The sequence below is a fragment of the Eleutherodactylus coqui genome, chromosome 4 (assembly GCF_035609145.1).
Source record: "Eleutherodactylus coqui strain aEleCoq1 chromosome 4, aEleCoq1.hap1, whole genome shotgun sequence".
In the NCBI taxonomy this organism is placed as follows: domain Eukaryota; kingdom Metazoa; phylum Chordata; class Amphibia; order Anura; family Eleutherodactylidae; genus Eleutherodactylus; species Eleutherodactylus coqui.
In genome coordinates, this window is record NC_089840.1 from 207,473,247 (window position 1) to 207,490,787 (window position 17,541).

General features: G+C 44.6%; 1 protein-coding gene across 1 annotated transcript in view; it reads right to left on the reverse strand.

Annotated features, from left to right (window-relative positions):
- TLL2 (tolloid like 2) overlaps positions 1-17,541 on the reverse strand; it is a 148,822-nt gene that overhangs the window by 71,959 nt on the left and 59,322 nt on the right. The window contains exon 2 of the mRNA XM_066600616.1: positions 16,721-16,831. Within this exon, the coding sequence (XP_066456713.1) occupies positions 16,721-16,831 (111 nt within the window). The remainder of the gene's footprint in view (positions 1-16,720; positions 16,832-17,541) is intronic.

Genomic DNA, 17,541 nt, shown 5'->3' on the forward strand with positions numbered 1-17,541 from the left:
GCACGGGAGCGCAGGTGTTTTAAAAAAAATAGATAAAAATGAGTGCACGGCGCATGCATGCGGCACGCTGCCGGCATGCTGAGCACATCAACAGGGCAAAAGAAAGAAGATCCGGCGGCAACGGAAAACAGATCCACAGCGTCCGGACAGGTAAGTAATTCTTATTTTTAGTCTTCATGTCTGCGGGAAAGGAGGGACCCGCTGTGGGATTCTGCATGAAGAATCCGCGGCGGGCCTGATTTGAGACCTAAAGGGGTTATCCAGACATCACCCACTTGGATGCATTGGGTTTCCTTTAATAAACTCTATTGTATTACTTTTGGTTGGCATTTTGGTGTCACAATCAATATTTACAGTTTTCCATGGAGTAATGGTTTCAATGCACAGTATTCTTAACATACAATGGTCATCCCAGAACCAATTAACATTGCATGTTTCTAGACCACTGTATATGCAATGAATGTTGCTTACAGTATATTGTTAACTGCTTATATTTGATGCATCTTTAATAACGTCATAAATTGACTAGAGATGGAATGTCGCAGTTTTCCCTTCGTTATAGGGCTTTCCTTTACAGATTTGATGAAGGGTTTTCACCAACAATACTGAAATGTGCTCAGAATTTAAACCTCTATCTCCTTTTCTGGCTAAATCACAAGAGCTTTCCTTTAGTGCCAACATAAAAGCATACAAAGGTGCAGAAGACCCCCAATGGGGTAACAAACAAAGCTGTTAGGATCACAAAACATTAAGATGTGGAGGGGGTATAGAAAGGAACGAAGGGGGGAAAAAAAAAAAACTCTTCACAACACAAAACTCTAAACAGGAAGATTTTTGTATACCTTCCAAATAGGCCAAAGTGCAGAAACTTGACAGTTCGAAGGGCATGTCACACTTTAGCACTTCACAAAAAAGTTGCGTAGAACGAAGCACACTAAAGGCTTATAATAGCCACAAAAATACCAATGATGTGTTTAATCTCAAGGTCAGAAACGGCTCAAACAAGAACTATACAGTGCTGAAAAGGAAAGAGGAAAACTCTAATTAGGACAACATTCCTGCCCCACTTTGTGCCCTGCCCGCTTATAACCATCCGTTACTTAAGAACACTGAATAACTACTTTGGAACAAAACAGCATTCATTGTACGGTGAGGCAGTTATTGCCATGTCAGGAACAATTTAAAGTAAAGACCTAAAACTTTCCAAAGTTTGGGTCTTGGTGAACAACCAACAAATTTACAGAATGCAGCATGTGATACTGGTTGCATTGTATTTGTATATAGAGTGCACGTGTGCCTTATGACATAGACATTTTATAAAAAACTTTATATAAAAAAGAAAAAAAAGTGATTGGTTCACCAGATAATCAGCTTGAAATAATAAAAGAAAACCTCTACATATATATTCATTATTAAAAGCGGTATTCTGGGTCTTTTTCATCCATGACCTATCCTCAGTAGTGGATCAGCGGGGGTCTGCTGCTCTGGATCCTGTCAATCAGCTGATCGTCAGACCCACTGTCAGTGCAGTAGGCTGGAAATAATCATCGATGATCAGGGCTGAAATTGTAGTAGAAGGCTTTTCTCTCATTGAAATCAATGGGAGGGATGCTTCCTATTGCACTTCCGGCTCTGAGTGCAATGAGGAACCCAGAAGTGTAAAAAGACTGCTTCACTCCCAATTAAATCAATGGAAGCAATGCCTCCATTACATGTCTGACTCAGACCACATTGTTGATGTCTGGTTTGTGGCATTGACAATGCGCCAGATGATCGCAGTGATCCCAAGTGGTGGACGGCCAGCAATTAACTAACTATGACCTATCCTGAGGATAGATCATCAATAGTAAATGTCGCAGAATGCCCCTTTAATATAAATTAACAGTGAACAGCCACTGAATAGAAATAATGTGTCTATTTGCCATTGTTACAGAAGAATTGCCAATACGATATCTAGGAGATTAGATTATGCATTGTGAACCATTAAATTTATTCTCGAAAATTGAATGAGAAAGTGACGGACAATCAGCTGGTCCAAAAAGTGATCAACCAGCTTTAGGGTGGATTCAGACGACCGTATATCGGCTCCTGCCCCCTCTCTGCCTCCTCTCCACCCCCTCTCCCCCCTCTGTGCTATTTGCAATGAAAGGAGGCGGGACAGGGTGGGGCTAAGTTCTGAGAATTAGCCCCGCCCAGTCCTGCCTCTCCTCATTGCAAATAGTGCAGAGGGGCGGAGAGGAGGCAGAGAGGGGGCGGGAGCTCAGAGCACTGCTCCTGGCTCTTCCAGCCTCCTCCCCCTGCAGAGAGATGCCATATATCGGCTGGGCGTGAAAACCCAGACGATATAGGGTAGTCTGAATCCAGCCTTCGGTTGAGGTAATGACTAGGCCATTGAAGGACACTGGCTAGTTAGCTATAGTGTAAAAGCAGTGCAAGTTTCCTATTTGTAATACTAAATTTAGATGCTCTTTTTAGTTGGCATAGAAGTATAAGAAAAAAGACAAAAAAGGGAACCAGTACCTATGGCAACCTTCCTTAAAAGACAACTTTTCCACACTTTAAATACCTACAGAGAAAAAATTAGAACATTTTCTCATCCAATTTGAGCTTCAATGATCTACAAGTCAGTTTACCAGTCAAGAAAGAATCTGTGCCATCTATGCCCTTTTAGAGGCCCTGTAGGCAATGGAGCAAAATGAAAAAGCGGCCAACACTGAATAAATAATGGTATCAGTCTCTTCAGTTAATTCTTAGAGTCGGTGCATTGAGCAGCCAAGATGCGCCTAGTATATAAAGAGGTGTGCACCACTTCATTTATTAATCATATCGTATGTCGCTGGAAATTATATTGTATATTATTGGAAATTTTCCCCTCTAGGGTTTTCTTTTGAAAGACAACTAGAAATACACAGCACAGGTTTTGAGCAGTGTGCAGATGATGCCTCATATGTCATCCACATCCCAATGTCAGAGGAGTGGCCTTTAAAAGGACACAGTCTGATCAGAAGAAAATGTCCAGCCAGCCCACCACAGATGGTCCAGCCTGATCACTGGACCACTTGCTGGGAATTACCATGTACAGTGGTACCTCGGGATGCAAGCGCCTCAGCTTGCAGATTTTTGACTTGCGAGCAGGCTCTCTCCCGAATTTTTGCTATGATTTACAAGCAAAAATTTGGGGTACGAGCCATCTTGCAAGTCAAAAAACTCGCAAGCTGAGGCTAAGTGGGGGGGGGGGGTCTATACTCGCCTGTCGCCAGCATTTCATCCTTGCGATAGTCTGCGGCGCTGCTGATGGCTGTTGCTCCCTCCTCCACGCTGACACGGAGCATTGCTTTTTGGATGCAGGGCTTGAATGCCCCGCCTCCAGAAAGCTAATGCAATGATTGGGTAACTCAGCGCCGCGTCAGTCAATGAAAGCCGATGCAGGGTTAACCAATCACAGCCATTCAATTACATCATTGAATGGCTGTCATTGGTTAACCCAGTCGGGTCTTTCATTGGCTGACATGGTGCTGAGTTAACCAAACAGAGCATTAGCTTGCTGAAGGCGGGGCATTCAGGCCCCACATATAGAAAGCAATGCTCTGTTGGCGTCGAGAAGGGAGCGACAGCCTGTAGCAGTGCCGCAGATCAGCAGGGAACGCCGGCAGTTGGCGAGTATTGATTTATTTTTAACTTGTAGGTAGCTTCCCCATTGAAATGCATTGGAACACATTAATGGCATTTCAATGCATTTCGATGGGGAAAAGTGCTTTGACAGACGTGTTTTTCGGCTTAGGAGCTCAGTCTCTGAAAAGATTAAACTCGTATGTCAAGGCACCACTGTACCTGCTTTTTGAAAGTTTGACTTAAAAGTTTAACAAAATACATTTTGACAAGTATGTGACTTCTGTAGTATACAGGACTGTACATTCCATAAAAGGCCAACTTAGAAAAGAGGCAAACGGCACTCACCAATGGACGACCACCACTGACCATGACTCTGTATGGCAACTCAAAAGGTGCTTCAGCCCGAGTCAAAGAATATCAAATAGCCAGAAAGGGAAGATAAAAAGGCGGCACTCTTTGGTCTTATTCAGAATAAAAAGCAGCACTTCATTTCAGACGACCTAATCTGTGTGCACAGTTTCCTGTGTTTTTCACCTGCTATTTTTGATATAAAATAAAATAGTGCTGCTTTTTATTCTGAAGACCAAAGAGTGCCGCCTTTGCATCTTCCCATAATGGATATTCCATAAAAGGCTGTGGACTCCTAGGTGGTATTATCGGTGTATAGGTCACTTTAATATGTTAATTTTGCTGTTGGTCAATCACACTTTATTTTGACAAGGTATGACTTAGTTTACAGACATACGTCAGCTAGTTAGAAGAAAGTTAGTGGTAGAGGATAGGAGGAGTTAGGAGAGAGAAGTCAGTGAGTAGAAGGACTTTGAGGAGCAAGGAAGGAGGAAGTTGCTAGACAGAGCTGCAGAGAAAGTAAAAGCAACTAACCCATGCAGTGGAAAGGACAGAAAGTCATGCGGAGAGTCCTATTCTGTAAGCGCCACCACCTCTACACTGCCCTCACCACTTCCCACTTGTGGCTCTTGGCAGCTTCCGGACGCAGCCGCTCTCCAGCGCAGCTGCCCGACAGCCCACATCACCTCCGCTTCCTTGCCACTGCCAGGCGCCCATGTGCTTCCAGGACGTGCCTGACAGCTTGCACCATCTACCCTCCCGCGTTGCCATTGCTAGGACCAGGCGCCCATGTGGTCAGAATGCTTTCCGGTACCTCCGCTCCCTCGCTGCTACCAAGACTAGGTGCCCACATGATCCAGGGCATGACAGTCAGCACCATCGCTGCTGCCTAACCTGGCGGCCACTTGCTCAGGTGAGCCATGCATCACCCCACCCTGGGATCCATCCTGCCTCCCCTACCTTGGGAACATTCCTGTGACCTTAAAAGGTCTCCCAGTGACGACGACCCAACGCAGCTCAGCAGTCCAGAACTTCACCGAATTAAACCTCCGGGCGTTCTAAGGAACTAGTCTCGCCACCCCCCCACGTCCGCTTCAATATTGCCCTCTAGAACTCCCAATCAGCATGCAAAAAACTCCCAACAATCCATGATCTCTTCACCACCAAGCGCCTCAACCTACTCGCCCTCACCGAAATCTGGATACAGTAGTCTGATTCCACCTCCCCTGCTGCACGGTCCTATGATGGCCTGCAGTTCTTACTCAGATCAGACGACAAGTGTGGTGGAGGAGTGGGTGTTCTGCTCTTGCTAAATTGCACCTTCGAGGTCACTCCCCCAGTCCCCTCTCTCACCTTCTCTTCATTCAAAGTACACACCCTGCGACTTTTCCGTTATGTACCTGGGTTCCCCCTGCCTTTTCCTGGACCAGCTTTGCCGTCTGGCTCCTCCATTTCCTGTCCTGTGAACTCCCAACCCTCATACTCGGCGATTTCAACATCCCCATTAACAGTCCTCCTCCCCTACTCACAGAGATGGTAACACTCTCGACCTAATCTTCCTCTGTCCTGCCTCCCACTTAACTAACTCCCCCCTCCCACACTCAGACCACAACCTCCTCTAATTCTCCATTGGGCACCCCAACATCTCCCCAGACCCTCCCATCTATCACACCTCCAGGAGTCTCCAGACCGTCCGTACCCAACAGTTCTCCAAGACCCTATGGTCCTCCCTATACCCCATCTCTCTCCTGTCATGCCCCAACCTGGCTGCCGAACATGACTCCACCACCTTCAGACACATCCTAGATGAAGCGGCATTCCCCATGACCACAGCGTTCAACCGCCGACCACAACAAACCTGGCTAACGCCCCACACGCATTTTATCTGGCGGTGCTCCAGATGTACCGAATGGCTGTGGAGTAAATCCAAACAGCCCACTGACTTTCTCCCACTTCAAATTCATGCTAAAAACCTGCATACCTCCTGACCTCGTCCCTATTGAGCCCCCATGCACTCGAATGCGCTGCAGAATAAGTTGGCGATATACAAATAAAGATTTATTATTATTAAAGCGTGAGTACCACAAAAGTTCTAGAATTCAGACTAAGAGGAGAGTGAAGAGAAGAAATAGATAAACTTTGGTAAGAAGCTAAAATAACCGTAAAACACTAAGGAAATCTTAATATTTGAAAGAATAGTAAAGGGTCAGCCAAAGACCAAAATAACTGTAATGTTTTCTAAGAAAGAAATCTCTGAACTCAAGAGAATAGCAGCAACTAAAAAGATAGAAGAGCAGGAGACAAATCATAGAGGATAGGAAGAAAACCCGTGCTTAATTACTGTCAAGGAGCCCATTTGTTGCCCAGATAGGAAGTCTGCGCTTCATGCCTGCAAAATGTACTAATTGTACTACTACTACCTCGAAGTAAAGTCAAGTAAGTTGTGAACTGTGCTTTAAAGAAACATAACTTTGAATTGTACTGAAAATGCCAAATAATTCTCCAACGGCACTAAAGAAAGATGAAGATTCTTGTTAAAATGTTCAATGATTTCATCGCTAATTCTACCTCCTGGAATCCCTTCCCACCATTCACCATCTGCACGGAGGTACCACACTACACTTCAGGGGAAAGAAAGGTTTTATTTGAATTTTCCTCATTTTTATATTGTTTTGTCTGGCACAGATCTTGGGCTGTATATGGACTGGCATCACAAACTTGACAATTGCCCTTTTCAGCTGTCAGTAGCCACACCAGAAGCGCACTTTTCCAAGTGGAAAGGAGCAGTGACACCACCATGACCAATAGCTGCTTCTCCGCTGCTGCCTCACTAAGTCTGGTCTGGCCCACTGCACTTGTCTTACTGGTGTAGGCGGCTTTATGAATGCAGAAGTGATGAGAGGTTCTCTTCAGGAAATATGTTATATGCACTCAGAGTTGGGCCAGACTCACACGACCGCGTTTACCTGCAGCCCGAACGGGTATTGCTCGTGTGCAAGTACGCAATGACATGCACACTTGCTGCATGCCACCAATCCCCAAACACTATCTTGGTATGTATGTGCACGCAATATGCTCCCGAATAACACATGCCTGAAATTTTTTCTTGCAAGTAATGTGTGCGAAAAAAACCGCATGTGTGAGTGGCCCAGAAGAAATCAATGGGCTATTGGCATCACATGCAATGACACTACGCCCATGTGAGATGGCCTTAGGGCTTATGCCCATGCCTGTACGTGTAAAACGATTTGGATCTCCCTGCAGCGTTTTACACATTTTGTAGCCATACACTCTGCCGGCAGAGACAGTGTATGGCTGCGTATGACAGTGCGTATCACAAGCACGCGGCCATGCGCTGTGTGATTTTTATTTCCTATATTTTATATTTATATATTATATAATACTTCTCGGTTTCAGAATGGGGATTGGTATGGAAATGCTGCCTATACACAATGTACTGTGTACAAACAGCGTATCATGAGGCGGAGCCAAGCTATGCAGGAGTGAGGAAGCAGAAGCCCTGGGCTCCCGCTGCGACCGCCGACAAAACTGACCTAACAGCAGAACCAGACAAACGAGAGAACCCAGGGGACATCATGGTGAAGCGGAGGGGCACCGGGAAGCAGCCAGACGCCGTGGATGAAGTTCCCCCTACAATCCAGCGATACTTCGGGAGCCGCGGAGCGGCGGCCCCCCCCCTCCAAGATGGCGCCGGATCATGTGCGGCCGGCGCTGAGCACAGCAGAGAGCGAGGGAGAAGAGTGCAGGACCGAGGAAGAAAGAAGAGATCCGGAAGCCGGCGGGACAACACAGGCAGATAAGTACAAAGACACAGCCTGTACTAGCCAGTCTCCACACACGCCGGCGAGCGCCCACATTAAGCAGGGCACACAGCAGGAAAGTAAAGGGGAGAACCACCCCAAGCACAGTGTCTCACCCCACCACCCCTCCCCCACAAGGGACCATGAACCCCCTAACACCCCAGAAGGCAACCTGGGCAAAAAACAGAGCCCTCACACGGAGGATGCAGGGGAGGGGGAAAGAGGCAGCAGCCCACAGGAGGGGAGCCATAACCAGAACCCCACACACAAGGTCCGCAGGAGGACAGCCATAGCAGCACGACCTAAAACACCCAGACAGAGCTCACAAGGCAGAGACCCCTCGTCAGAGGACGAGTGGGACTGGAGGGACCACCTGTGTGCTTTACCGACTAAAAGTGACTTTCAGAGGTTGGAGGCCTCCCATAAGGAAGCCATGCACACACTGCAACAAGAGATAAAGCAAGTGGGCAATAGGCTAAATACAGTGGAGGAAACACAAGAGAAAGTCCTTACCACGCTAGACGCGCATAGCCAAGCAATAAACGCACAGGCCTTACAAATGGCAGACATCCTGACCCATATAGATGACATTGAGAACCGCCACAGGCGGAATAATCTACGTCTGAGGGGCTTATCGGAGGAGCTCTTGCCGGCGCAGCTGGAGGACTGGGCCCGCAACTTCTTCGGCTCACTGCTGCAAAGGGGACCGGAAAGCCCGATTGAAATTGACCGAATCCATAGGACTCTAGGCCCAAAACCAGATAACCCAAAGAGACCACGGGACGTAGTCTGCCGTATCCACTACTATAAAGATAAAGAAGCTATCATTAAAAAAGCGCGGGAAAAAAAGGACACTATAACGCACAACGGGACCCCCATAGAAATATACCCGGATTTGGCCCACCGCACACTGCAATTACGTAGGGCGGTGAGGCCAATTCTAGATGAACTCAGAGCAAACAATATCCTGTATAGATGGGGGTACCCGTTTCAACTCATAGCATCAAGAAACGGGAAAACGGCATTTTTCAAATCTCCTGCGGATCTGTCAGGATTCCTGGGGACCCTAGAATTACCCATGGTAAAGATTCCAGATTGGCCCTATGTACCTGCCCTACCCACTGAACCTCCGAGAGAGTCATGGCAAGAGGCCAGGTCACGCAGATCCAGGCCCCCCGAGACCAACAATAGAGCAAAACGTTGATCACAAGCACGCAGAAGAATACAGGCGATAAGAAGAGTTATGGAGAAATAACATTGAACTGCGCAGAAAGCGCAAATCGGGCTTTAATTACCGAATATTGATAGACCTCAGATGAAGAAATATCTTGCTGGAGGGAGGAGGGTCACCTGGGTTCGAAGTTTAACATGTTTAAAAGCACAGTTTATGTCATGGTTCAATAAGCAATATAGATTATATGTTAGATAAGATATGTTAGTTTATCACCGAGATTAGGGTCGGGATGCCGGCGGGAGCGGCGGGGGGGGGGAGGGCGCTCTCTAATGCGTGGCACTTTACCTCACGGGATGGACGCTGCTCACGCATCGTCCGCAGCCAACCTCAGGCTGAGTCCCCACCAAGCCAGATTGGAGTTCTGGAGTCCAATCGACAGAAAATTGACTCTGTCACCTACCCCCATATCCTATTTTCTTTCTACTTCTTATTTTTTTCCTTTATTCTTCAGAGATCCAGAGCCTCGTGGAAGTCTCAGACACAGCTCGTCCTTGGAGCCGCCCACCACCAAAAATAACTCGCCATGGCTAATCTAACTTTTTGTACATATAACGTCAGGGGAGTGAATGCACCAGCCAAACGGGGCCAGATTTTGGCACATCTACATAAAAAACAGATTAAGATAGCCCTCCTCCAGGAGACGCACTATAAAACAGGGCAAATACCAAAAGTCAATAATCGACACTACACTAATTGGTATCATAGTACTCACCCAGATAAGAGAAGCTGTGGAGTGTCGATTGCTATACATAGGTCCCTCCCACATATAGTATTGGACACAAAAGTAGATAATGAAGGGAGGTATATATTCCTAAAGCTCGACCTGGGGGGACATATAATAACAATAGCTAATGTGTATTTCCCTAACTCTAGACAGGTTTCGTTCGGATGCCGCATCTTGGGAGAACTGGCACGGTTCGCCTCAGGATCCAGGATTTTACTTGGAGGGGACCTTAATATCAACATGGACCCAGAACTGGATTCGTCTACGGGTAAGTCCGGACTCCCCTTGGTGGCCCTGCGTAGACTGCGGAGACAAATAGCGGAGCTGAAACTCGTTGACCTCTGGAGGATTCTTCATCCGGGGGTCAGGGACTATAGTCACCACTCAGTATCCCACAATAGTTACGGGAGACTGGACTACTTATTCATATCCCATGATCTCCTAGACTTAGATCCCAAGTGCTCAATAGGCAATTTTATATGGTCTGACCACGCACCTGTCTATGGGGAGCTCCTGGGGCATAGAGAAGGAAGGGGTCTGAACTCTTGGAGACTAAACGATAACCTCCTGGGTGATTCGTGCTGTACACAGGAGATCAGAGAAACCATTAAGACCTTTGTAGAAACGCATAGCTCAGACACTACAGCACCCACAATACAATGGGAGGCCCTCAAATGTGTGTTGAGAGGGATATTTATATCCCACGGGGCACGCTTAAAAAGGGATAGGACGAACAAGCTAGCGCTTCTAATTGCTAAATTGGAAAAAACAGAACAAACCAACAAAGCAAAACCCACTCAGATCTTAGGTGCAGAGATCTCGGCCCTACGCCAGCAAGTACTGGGAATTCTAGATAAAAACCATCTTTGTATGAGGGATAGATTCAGGGGAAAATTTTACGAATACGGAAACAAGAGTGGAACGTGGCTAGCACGGGCCTTAAAACCCAGAGGCAATCAATCCTACATATTCGCGATGAAATCCCAAGAGAAAGGGAAAATTCACGCGACAAAAGATATCTTAGAATGCTTCCAGAGCTACTATAACGAGCTGTATAATATAGAAAACCCAGTAGACCAAAGGGAAATAGACCAGTACCTTCAGACACACACATTGAAAGAGATAACAGCAGATCAAGCGCAAGCATTAGAAGAGGATTTTTTAGATCAAGAAATCATTAAAGAAATAAAAGAGCTAAAAACAGGAAAAAGTCCAGGGCCTGACGGCTTCACCCCAAGGTTTTATAAGACTTTTGGAGAGTCCCTGGCCCCAATACTGGGCAAGGCCTTTAACGCGATCTCTGACATATGCTCCTTCCCTCAACAATCAATGCAAGCTACTATCACTGTAATCCCCAAACCGGGTAAAGACCCGACGGCCTGTGAAAACTACCGCCCGATCTCTCTGCTAAATATCGACACGAAGATCTTTGCGAAGATCATTGCAACATGCTTAAAACCACTAACACAGGAGATTATCAACAGAGACCAAGTGGGGTTTGTCCCTGGAAGAGAAGCCAGGGACAACACTATAAGAACACTTTCTCTGATGGACAGGGCAAAGGAGGCTAATGTCCCACTCTGCTTACTCTCAGTTGACGCTGAAAAAGCGTTTGACCGAGTCAACTGGGCATTCCTGGAAAGCACCCTGAAACGGATGGGAATGGGAAATAGATACAGACAGCGGGTACTAGCACTCTATAACAATCCCACAGCACAGATAAGGGTAAACGGCGCACTTTCCAAACCAATTAGTATAAAGAATGGGACGCGTCAGGGGTGCCCTCTGTCGCCGACCCTGTATGCATTAGTGATGGAATCGTTTGCTAACGCCATCAGGGGAAATACAGAAATATCAGGGTACGAAGCTGGGGGAAGCACGCATAAAGTCGCGTTATATGCAGATGATTTAATGATATATATGACAAACCCCAAAAAGGATATACCCGCGATTCTAAAAGAATGCGAAACATATAGCCGAGTCAGCAATTTTAAAATGAACATGAATAAGTCTGAGATACTAAACGTTAATTTTCCCATAAGAGAGAGCTCTCAATTAGCAGTAAAGTTTCCCCTAAGATGGCGAGAAGACCAAATAAAATATTTAGGGGTAATCTTATCACCGGAGACAGAGAAATTGTATGGGCTGAACTACGAGCCCATCATGACAGCAATCACAAAAGACCTAGACAAATGGAAAGCATTAAATGTATCGTGGATCGGTAGAATCAACACGCTTAAAATGAACATATTGCCCCGACTTCTGTACCTATTCCAAACCCTACCCATTGATATTCCGAAAGAATACTTCAATAGACTCCAAAAAATTGTAACACGCTACATATGGAAAGGATCTAAACCACGCCTTAGCTACAAATTACTAACACAACGGAAAAATAACGGGGGTCTAGGTCTCCCAGATTTACAGTCATACTATAGAGCGGCAATAGGCAAAGTTGTTCTGGATTTGACACGGAAAAACCCCACGGAACATTGGGTGGAGTTGGAACGTACAAATAAGCGATTACAAGGGCTATTCTGGCTAAGGGGAGGATTGGGCAGGCGAGGCACAAAAGTTTCCCCATTTATACACACTATATTAAAAATTTGGGATAAATTTGCAGTTAGGTGCGGTCTGATAAGAGTGCTGGGGCCATGGACTCCCCTGACGGGAAATCCGGATTTCCCTCAGGGAGAAACCGGGTTGCCGGTGATTGAGGGACTAGGTTTGCAATGCCCCAGGATGCGTGACATCCTAGATAAGGATGGGACTCTACAAATGGAGACACTGGTTGGAGAAGGGGGGCAGCGGGCAGGTGCGTGGTTCCAGACACATCAGATTGCACACTACATAAAGACCTTGGGACCAAGTACCAATTTGACAATGCCCTCGACACCTTTCGAGGAGTTATGTGAAGCTCCCCAGAAAAAGAGGGGCGAGATCTCCGTGGTGTATAGTATCTTAGTGGCCGAGGGGGGTCGGGACACCGGGGGAGGATTCAGGAAAGCATGGGAGAGAGAGCTGGGGCGAGCCGTGCCAGACGAGGACTGGGCTAAAGCCCAATGTATGACACACAAAATGACAATATCAGGTAACCACCAAGAGCTAAATTATAAACTGCTACCGCGATGGTATCGCACACCGGAATGGCTGGCAAGATTCTATCCAGGGGTCTCCGATCTCTGCTGGAGGTGCCTAGCGGAGACGGGGACGCTTACACATATATGGTGGTCATGCCCCCTGATCTCTCCCCTCTGGAAGGCGGTTGAGGATCTCCATAACGCTCTGACCGGGGACTCACTGACCCTTACACCCGAAATCGCACTTATATCAATGTTACCGGGGGCACTGGGAACAATTAAGAAAAGAATTCTTCGCTTCTTTCTGTTAGCAACAAGAGTTTCTATACCACGCTTGTGGAAATCACAGGTTCCGCCTTCTAGGCTGAACTGGGTGACAGCCCTTGATGAAATATGCTACATGGAGGAATTAAGAGCGGCGGACGACAACAAATACGTGGCCTTCCACGCGACATGGGAACCTTGGTTGACGTTCCGCAAGTCGGCAGACTTTGAAGGGTGGCTTCAAGGGGGCGAATTGCCCGCACGATAGTGGGCCCCGAGCTGGGGTCAGCGATTAAAGTAAAGGACATTACGAGGCTTTCTGTATCTTCATTCTTTCTATCTCTCTCACCTTCGCTATCGTTACTCTCTTCTACTCTCTCTTTCCTATCCTATTTCTCCTCCTTTTTATCCAAATCCAAATATATCTAACCTACTATCTTTTTCTATTCCATGCCCTTTACATGCAGTTCGGTGGATCAGACCATTAGAACTGTATTTGGGGAGAGCAGCAGCGCTGTCAGCCACCACCAACGGAATTTTCCGGAGGGGGAGGGCTGTTGGCGGTTAAAACATAAATTCTGATACAAGGTTACAAAGTTGGCCATTCATAGGAAATTAGAAGAAATGTCAGACATAGTTTTAAAGCAGATTAGAAAGTATATCAAAGGTTGTGGATATTATTCAATGACACATTAGGTTAAGAGAGAAAAGATGACCAACAGAAAAGTTTATTAGCTCAATTTTAGTTTAACGGTATTGATACAAACCATCAGTAACAAGAATAATGTTGTTCTAGATGATGTGAAATGTTAATGTTGTAAAGTATTTCATGGAAAAACCAATAAAACACGTTTAAACATAAACAGCGTATCATACGCAGCCCATACAAGTGTATAGGGCTCACACTGTGCCGTACACAGAAAAATAGAGCATGCTGGATGCCGGTGTGCATGGATCAATGAAAATCCATTGACTTTTATCGACTATTCACGCCGTAACACGTGTCCAAGCAACGCACGTGTATCATATGGTGAAAACATGGTCATGGACATGAGCCCTTAAACTGAGAGTTTTACAGACTAAGGGCTCATCCACATGGACGTATTTTATTTTTATTTTTTTGAGTAAAAAGCACTTTAAAATGCTTCTTAACTAGAATATTCCTTTTATGAGAATGGCTCAGGGTCAAGAACATGAAGTATTTCATTGGTCATTAAAAGCACCATGTGTCATACAGTTCAGCAAATCCTCTTTACTAAAATTCTGAGCGACTGGAAAGCATAGCTGCAAATATGGAATTTACGTTAACTTTATGTTGTAGAGAAAAACGTGTGGTACCATGATAGCCAGAAAAACCTATGAAGGTCTTTGAATAAACAGTAGAAAAGCATCATGAAAGGGATACCTTTATTGGCCAACCATAAAAAAAATTATATATGAAAGCCTTCAAGGCTGCTTGAGGCCTCTCCATCAGGCTGAGCCAGACCATTCCCAGGGAAACCTCATATTTCCGAGATTATAAAAAACACACAAGTTTAAGCAATCAAAAATAGATTTACATACTTCTTAAAACTAGCCTGGTGGTCTAAAGAAGTGGGGGGTTAATTGTAAGTGGACATGGATAGCCACAGTAGCCCCAATAGTAATCATGCCTCCTATTAGTGGACCTACATTAATCATGCTCCCGCTCAGTGCCCTCAGTAGTAATAGTGGCCCCCAGTAGTAATAGCGGCCCCCATGGGCATATTTGCACCGCATATTACCAGTGTGTAACACGCAATCAATGGAGACAGTGAAAGACAATGGATGTTCATTGATCCATGTGCGCCTGGACACTGTATTGGTAGGGATTTCCAGATCCTCGGTCACATAGTAACACTTTACTATATGCATGACATTGAGGTTGGTTGAGTCTATTGTAGGTTTATACAAGAATGATTTCCTCTGGGAACCTCTTACATGTGTGACCTGAGGTGATGTATTTCTCTTGTATTGATGCTGCATTTCCATTCTGTTCCCTTTTTTAAATACCTTTATTATATTTGTAATTCTCAATAAACAATTGTTTTTAATGATAAATTTCTGCAGTCCTGTCTTGGACATTTATTTTTAGGTCTGTGATACCTTATAAAAGCTTTTTAATCACTTCATGACTGCCCACAGTAAATTTATGCCGCTGCTGCCTGGGTCGCGTACAGCAGCGACGTAAATTTAAGTTCTGCTGTCAGCAGACAATTGCAGCTCCCCACAGCAGATAAAACACCTACACAGACTGTTCCCAACCATCTGTGTTCAGGTGCTATTATCAGGACTGGGATGGTTAAGGCCCCGACAAAGTCATTAGCTCCAGCCAATCACAATGCTGGGCAAGAAAATTTGACTTGGCAAGGAACTTTTCTGGCATGTCATCGCTGCTCCCTGCTCTCCTGTCAGTGTGTGATCTGAAGAGAGATACACTGTGTAATACACTACACATTAACCTCCAAATTAACCCCTTCTATTACAATCACTTATACTATTTAGTTATTATAGGCGAGTGTAGTGTGCAACATTTATTTTTAATAAATTTATCCCAAAATAAATTTAGTTATGGGTTTCTTCACAAGTTGCAGATTTTGGTGTGGCTCTGTAGCATATTTACGCCAAGGATATAGGGGTGAAGACCATGGCAAATCTACGTCAAAAATCTGTGTCGAAATCTGCACTTGTGGTTTAATGCAGAATTGGACGCGGATTTCAGTGCAAATTTTCCCACAGTGGAAAATCTGCATAAATTCCACTGCATGTGAACGTACCCCAACATTCTTTTATTAGATCAATTAAATGTAATTACCCTGTTTTCCTGAAAATAAGACAGTGTCTTATATTAATTTTTGTTCAAAAAGGTTTAACTGTTTTACATGTATAGCTGCATGGACACTATTTAAATTGACTTTTTAAATTAACTGTAAGCAGGGCTTAATTTTGGAGTAGGGCTTATATTTCAAGCATCCTCAAAAAGCCTGAAAAATCATTTTACATCCTCAAAAATTCTGTAAAATCATGCTATGTCTTATTTTCAGGGTAGGTCTTATTTTCTGGGAAACAGGGTAACATTATGTATATAAATTAAAAATTGTAAATTAAATATAAATTAAAATTAAAAACCATGTCAGAATTTTACATATTCATGTTAACTTCCTTAGTCTCCTAAATTGCTCAGAAACATGCAAACTTTTTCAAATGCGCGTCCAAAAGAAAGTAAAAAAGTGGAAATCAATATCGGACAAAAACAGTGCAATATTTATGTGTATATTTGTCACGTAGCAGTTGAAAAAAAAACTAAAAAAAAAAAACTTATCAGAATGTTTAATATATATACGCAAATCGTATCGGTCTACTCTTACAACCAAAATAAAAGTACAATGTGTGACGATAAGACAATGCCAGGATTACTTGGACGTGTAAAACCTTTACAGGGTTATTCTCTATTAACGTGACATGCCAGATTTTCAAAGTTTGGCCCTGTCATTAAGGCATAAACAGGCTTGGTCCTGAAGGGGTTACGCTATTGTGCTGCAATAAGCAGATGCACATTATTATGCAAAGCCATTAAAATCAATAAACTGAAAATAAACAGATTTTTAGGACTACTAACCTGCACCAAGTTCCGTCTGGTTACTTCTTGGTTCTCCCAAATCAGTAGATTTGTTTACTTGAAACCATTTCAAGTCTTCTTCATCCAAAGCAATATCACCCCAGAAAGCAGCTGTGGAGACCATGACAAAATAATGATAATTATCTTAGTTACATGTTGGAGAACATTCCACTAATGCAATAAAGCTAAAATATCACACTGAAACACATGTTGAATTCCTCTCTGCATGACTTAGACATAGTATATGTAAATTAAAACCATTTAATCCAAGTATAATGCAAGAAATCTCCAATAAAACACACAAGCATAATAAGATCTGACTTTATAAAAGGATTAAGGTGTGCCAATATCATTTACATATAGAAAAAGTATAAAACCAGTGGAACGCAGCATCAGAGTGGCTTTTTGGTGTCACTGACCCCTCTGCTGTTCTGGTGAAGCCTATGGGCCCCTTTAACCACTTAGTGACAGCCAATACGCTTTTCCTGACCTCGCTAATGTGCTTTAAACAGTCACATTTTTATTTTTAAGGTGATGGCTTGGTTGACTGACAGCCAGGCTCCTGCTCTAACCACCGGGAGCATATAAACCTCAGATCCTGGCAGTTTAACCCCTTACATGCCACAATCAGTACCAACTACAGCATATAAAACAGATGACATGGGTCTTTCTCTGTAATCCTTTGGCACCCTGCAAGGGGCATTGGAATTAATAGAAATCGGTCCCTGAAGCCAGGGGCCCACAGACTTTCTAGAGGGGCAGTAGAGGGAAGTATCAGCATTGTTAGGGTAACGCCTATCAATGCTGGGTTCCTTGAGGAA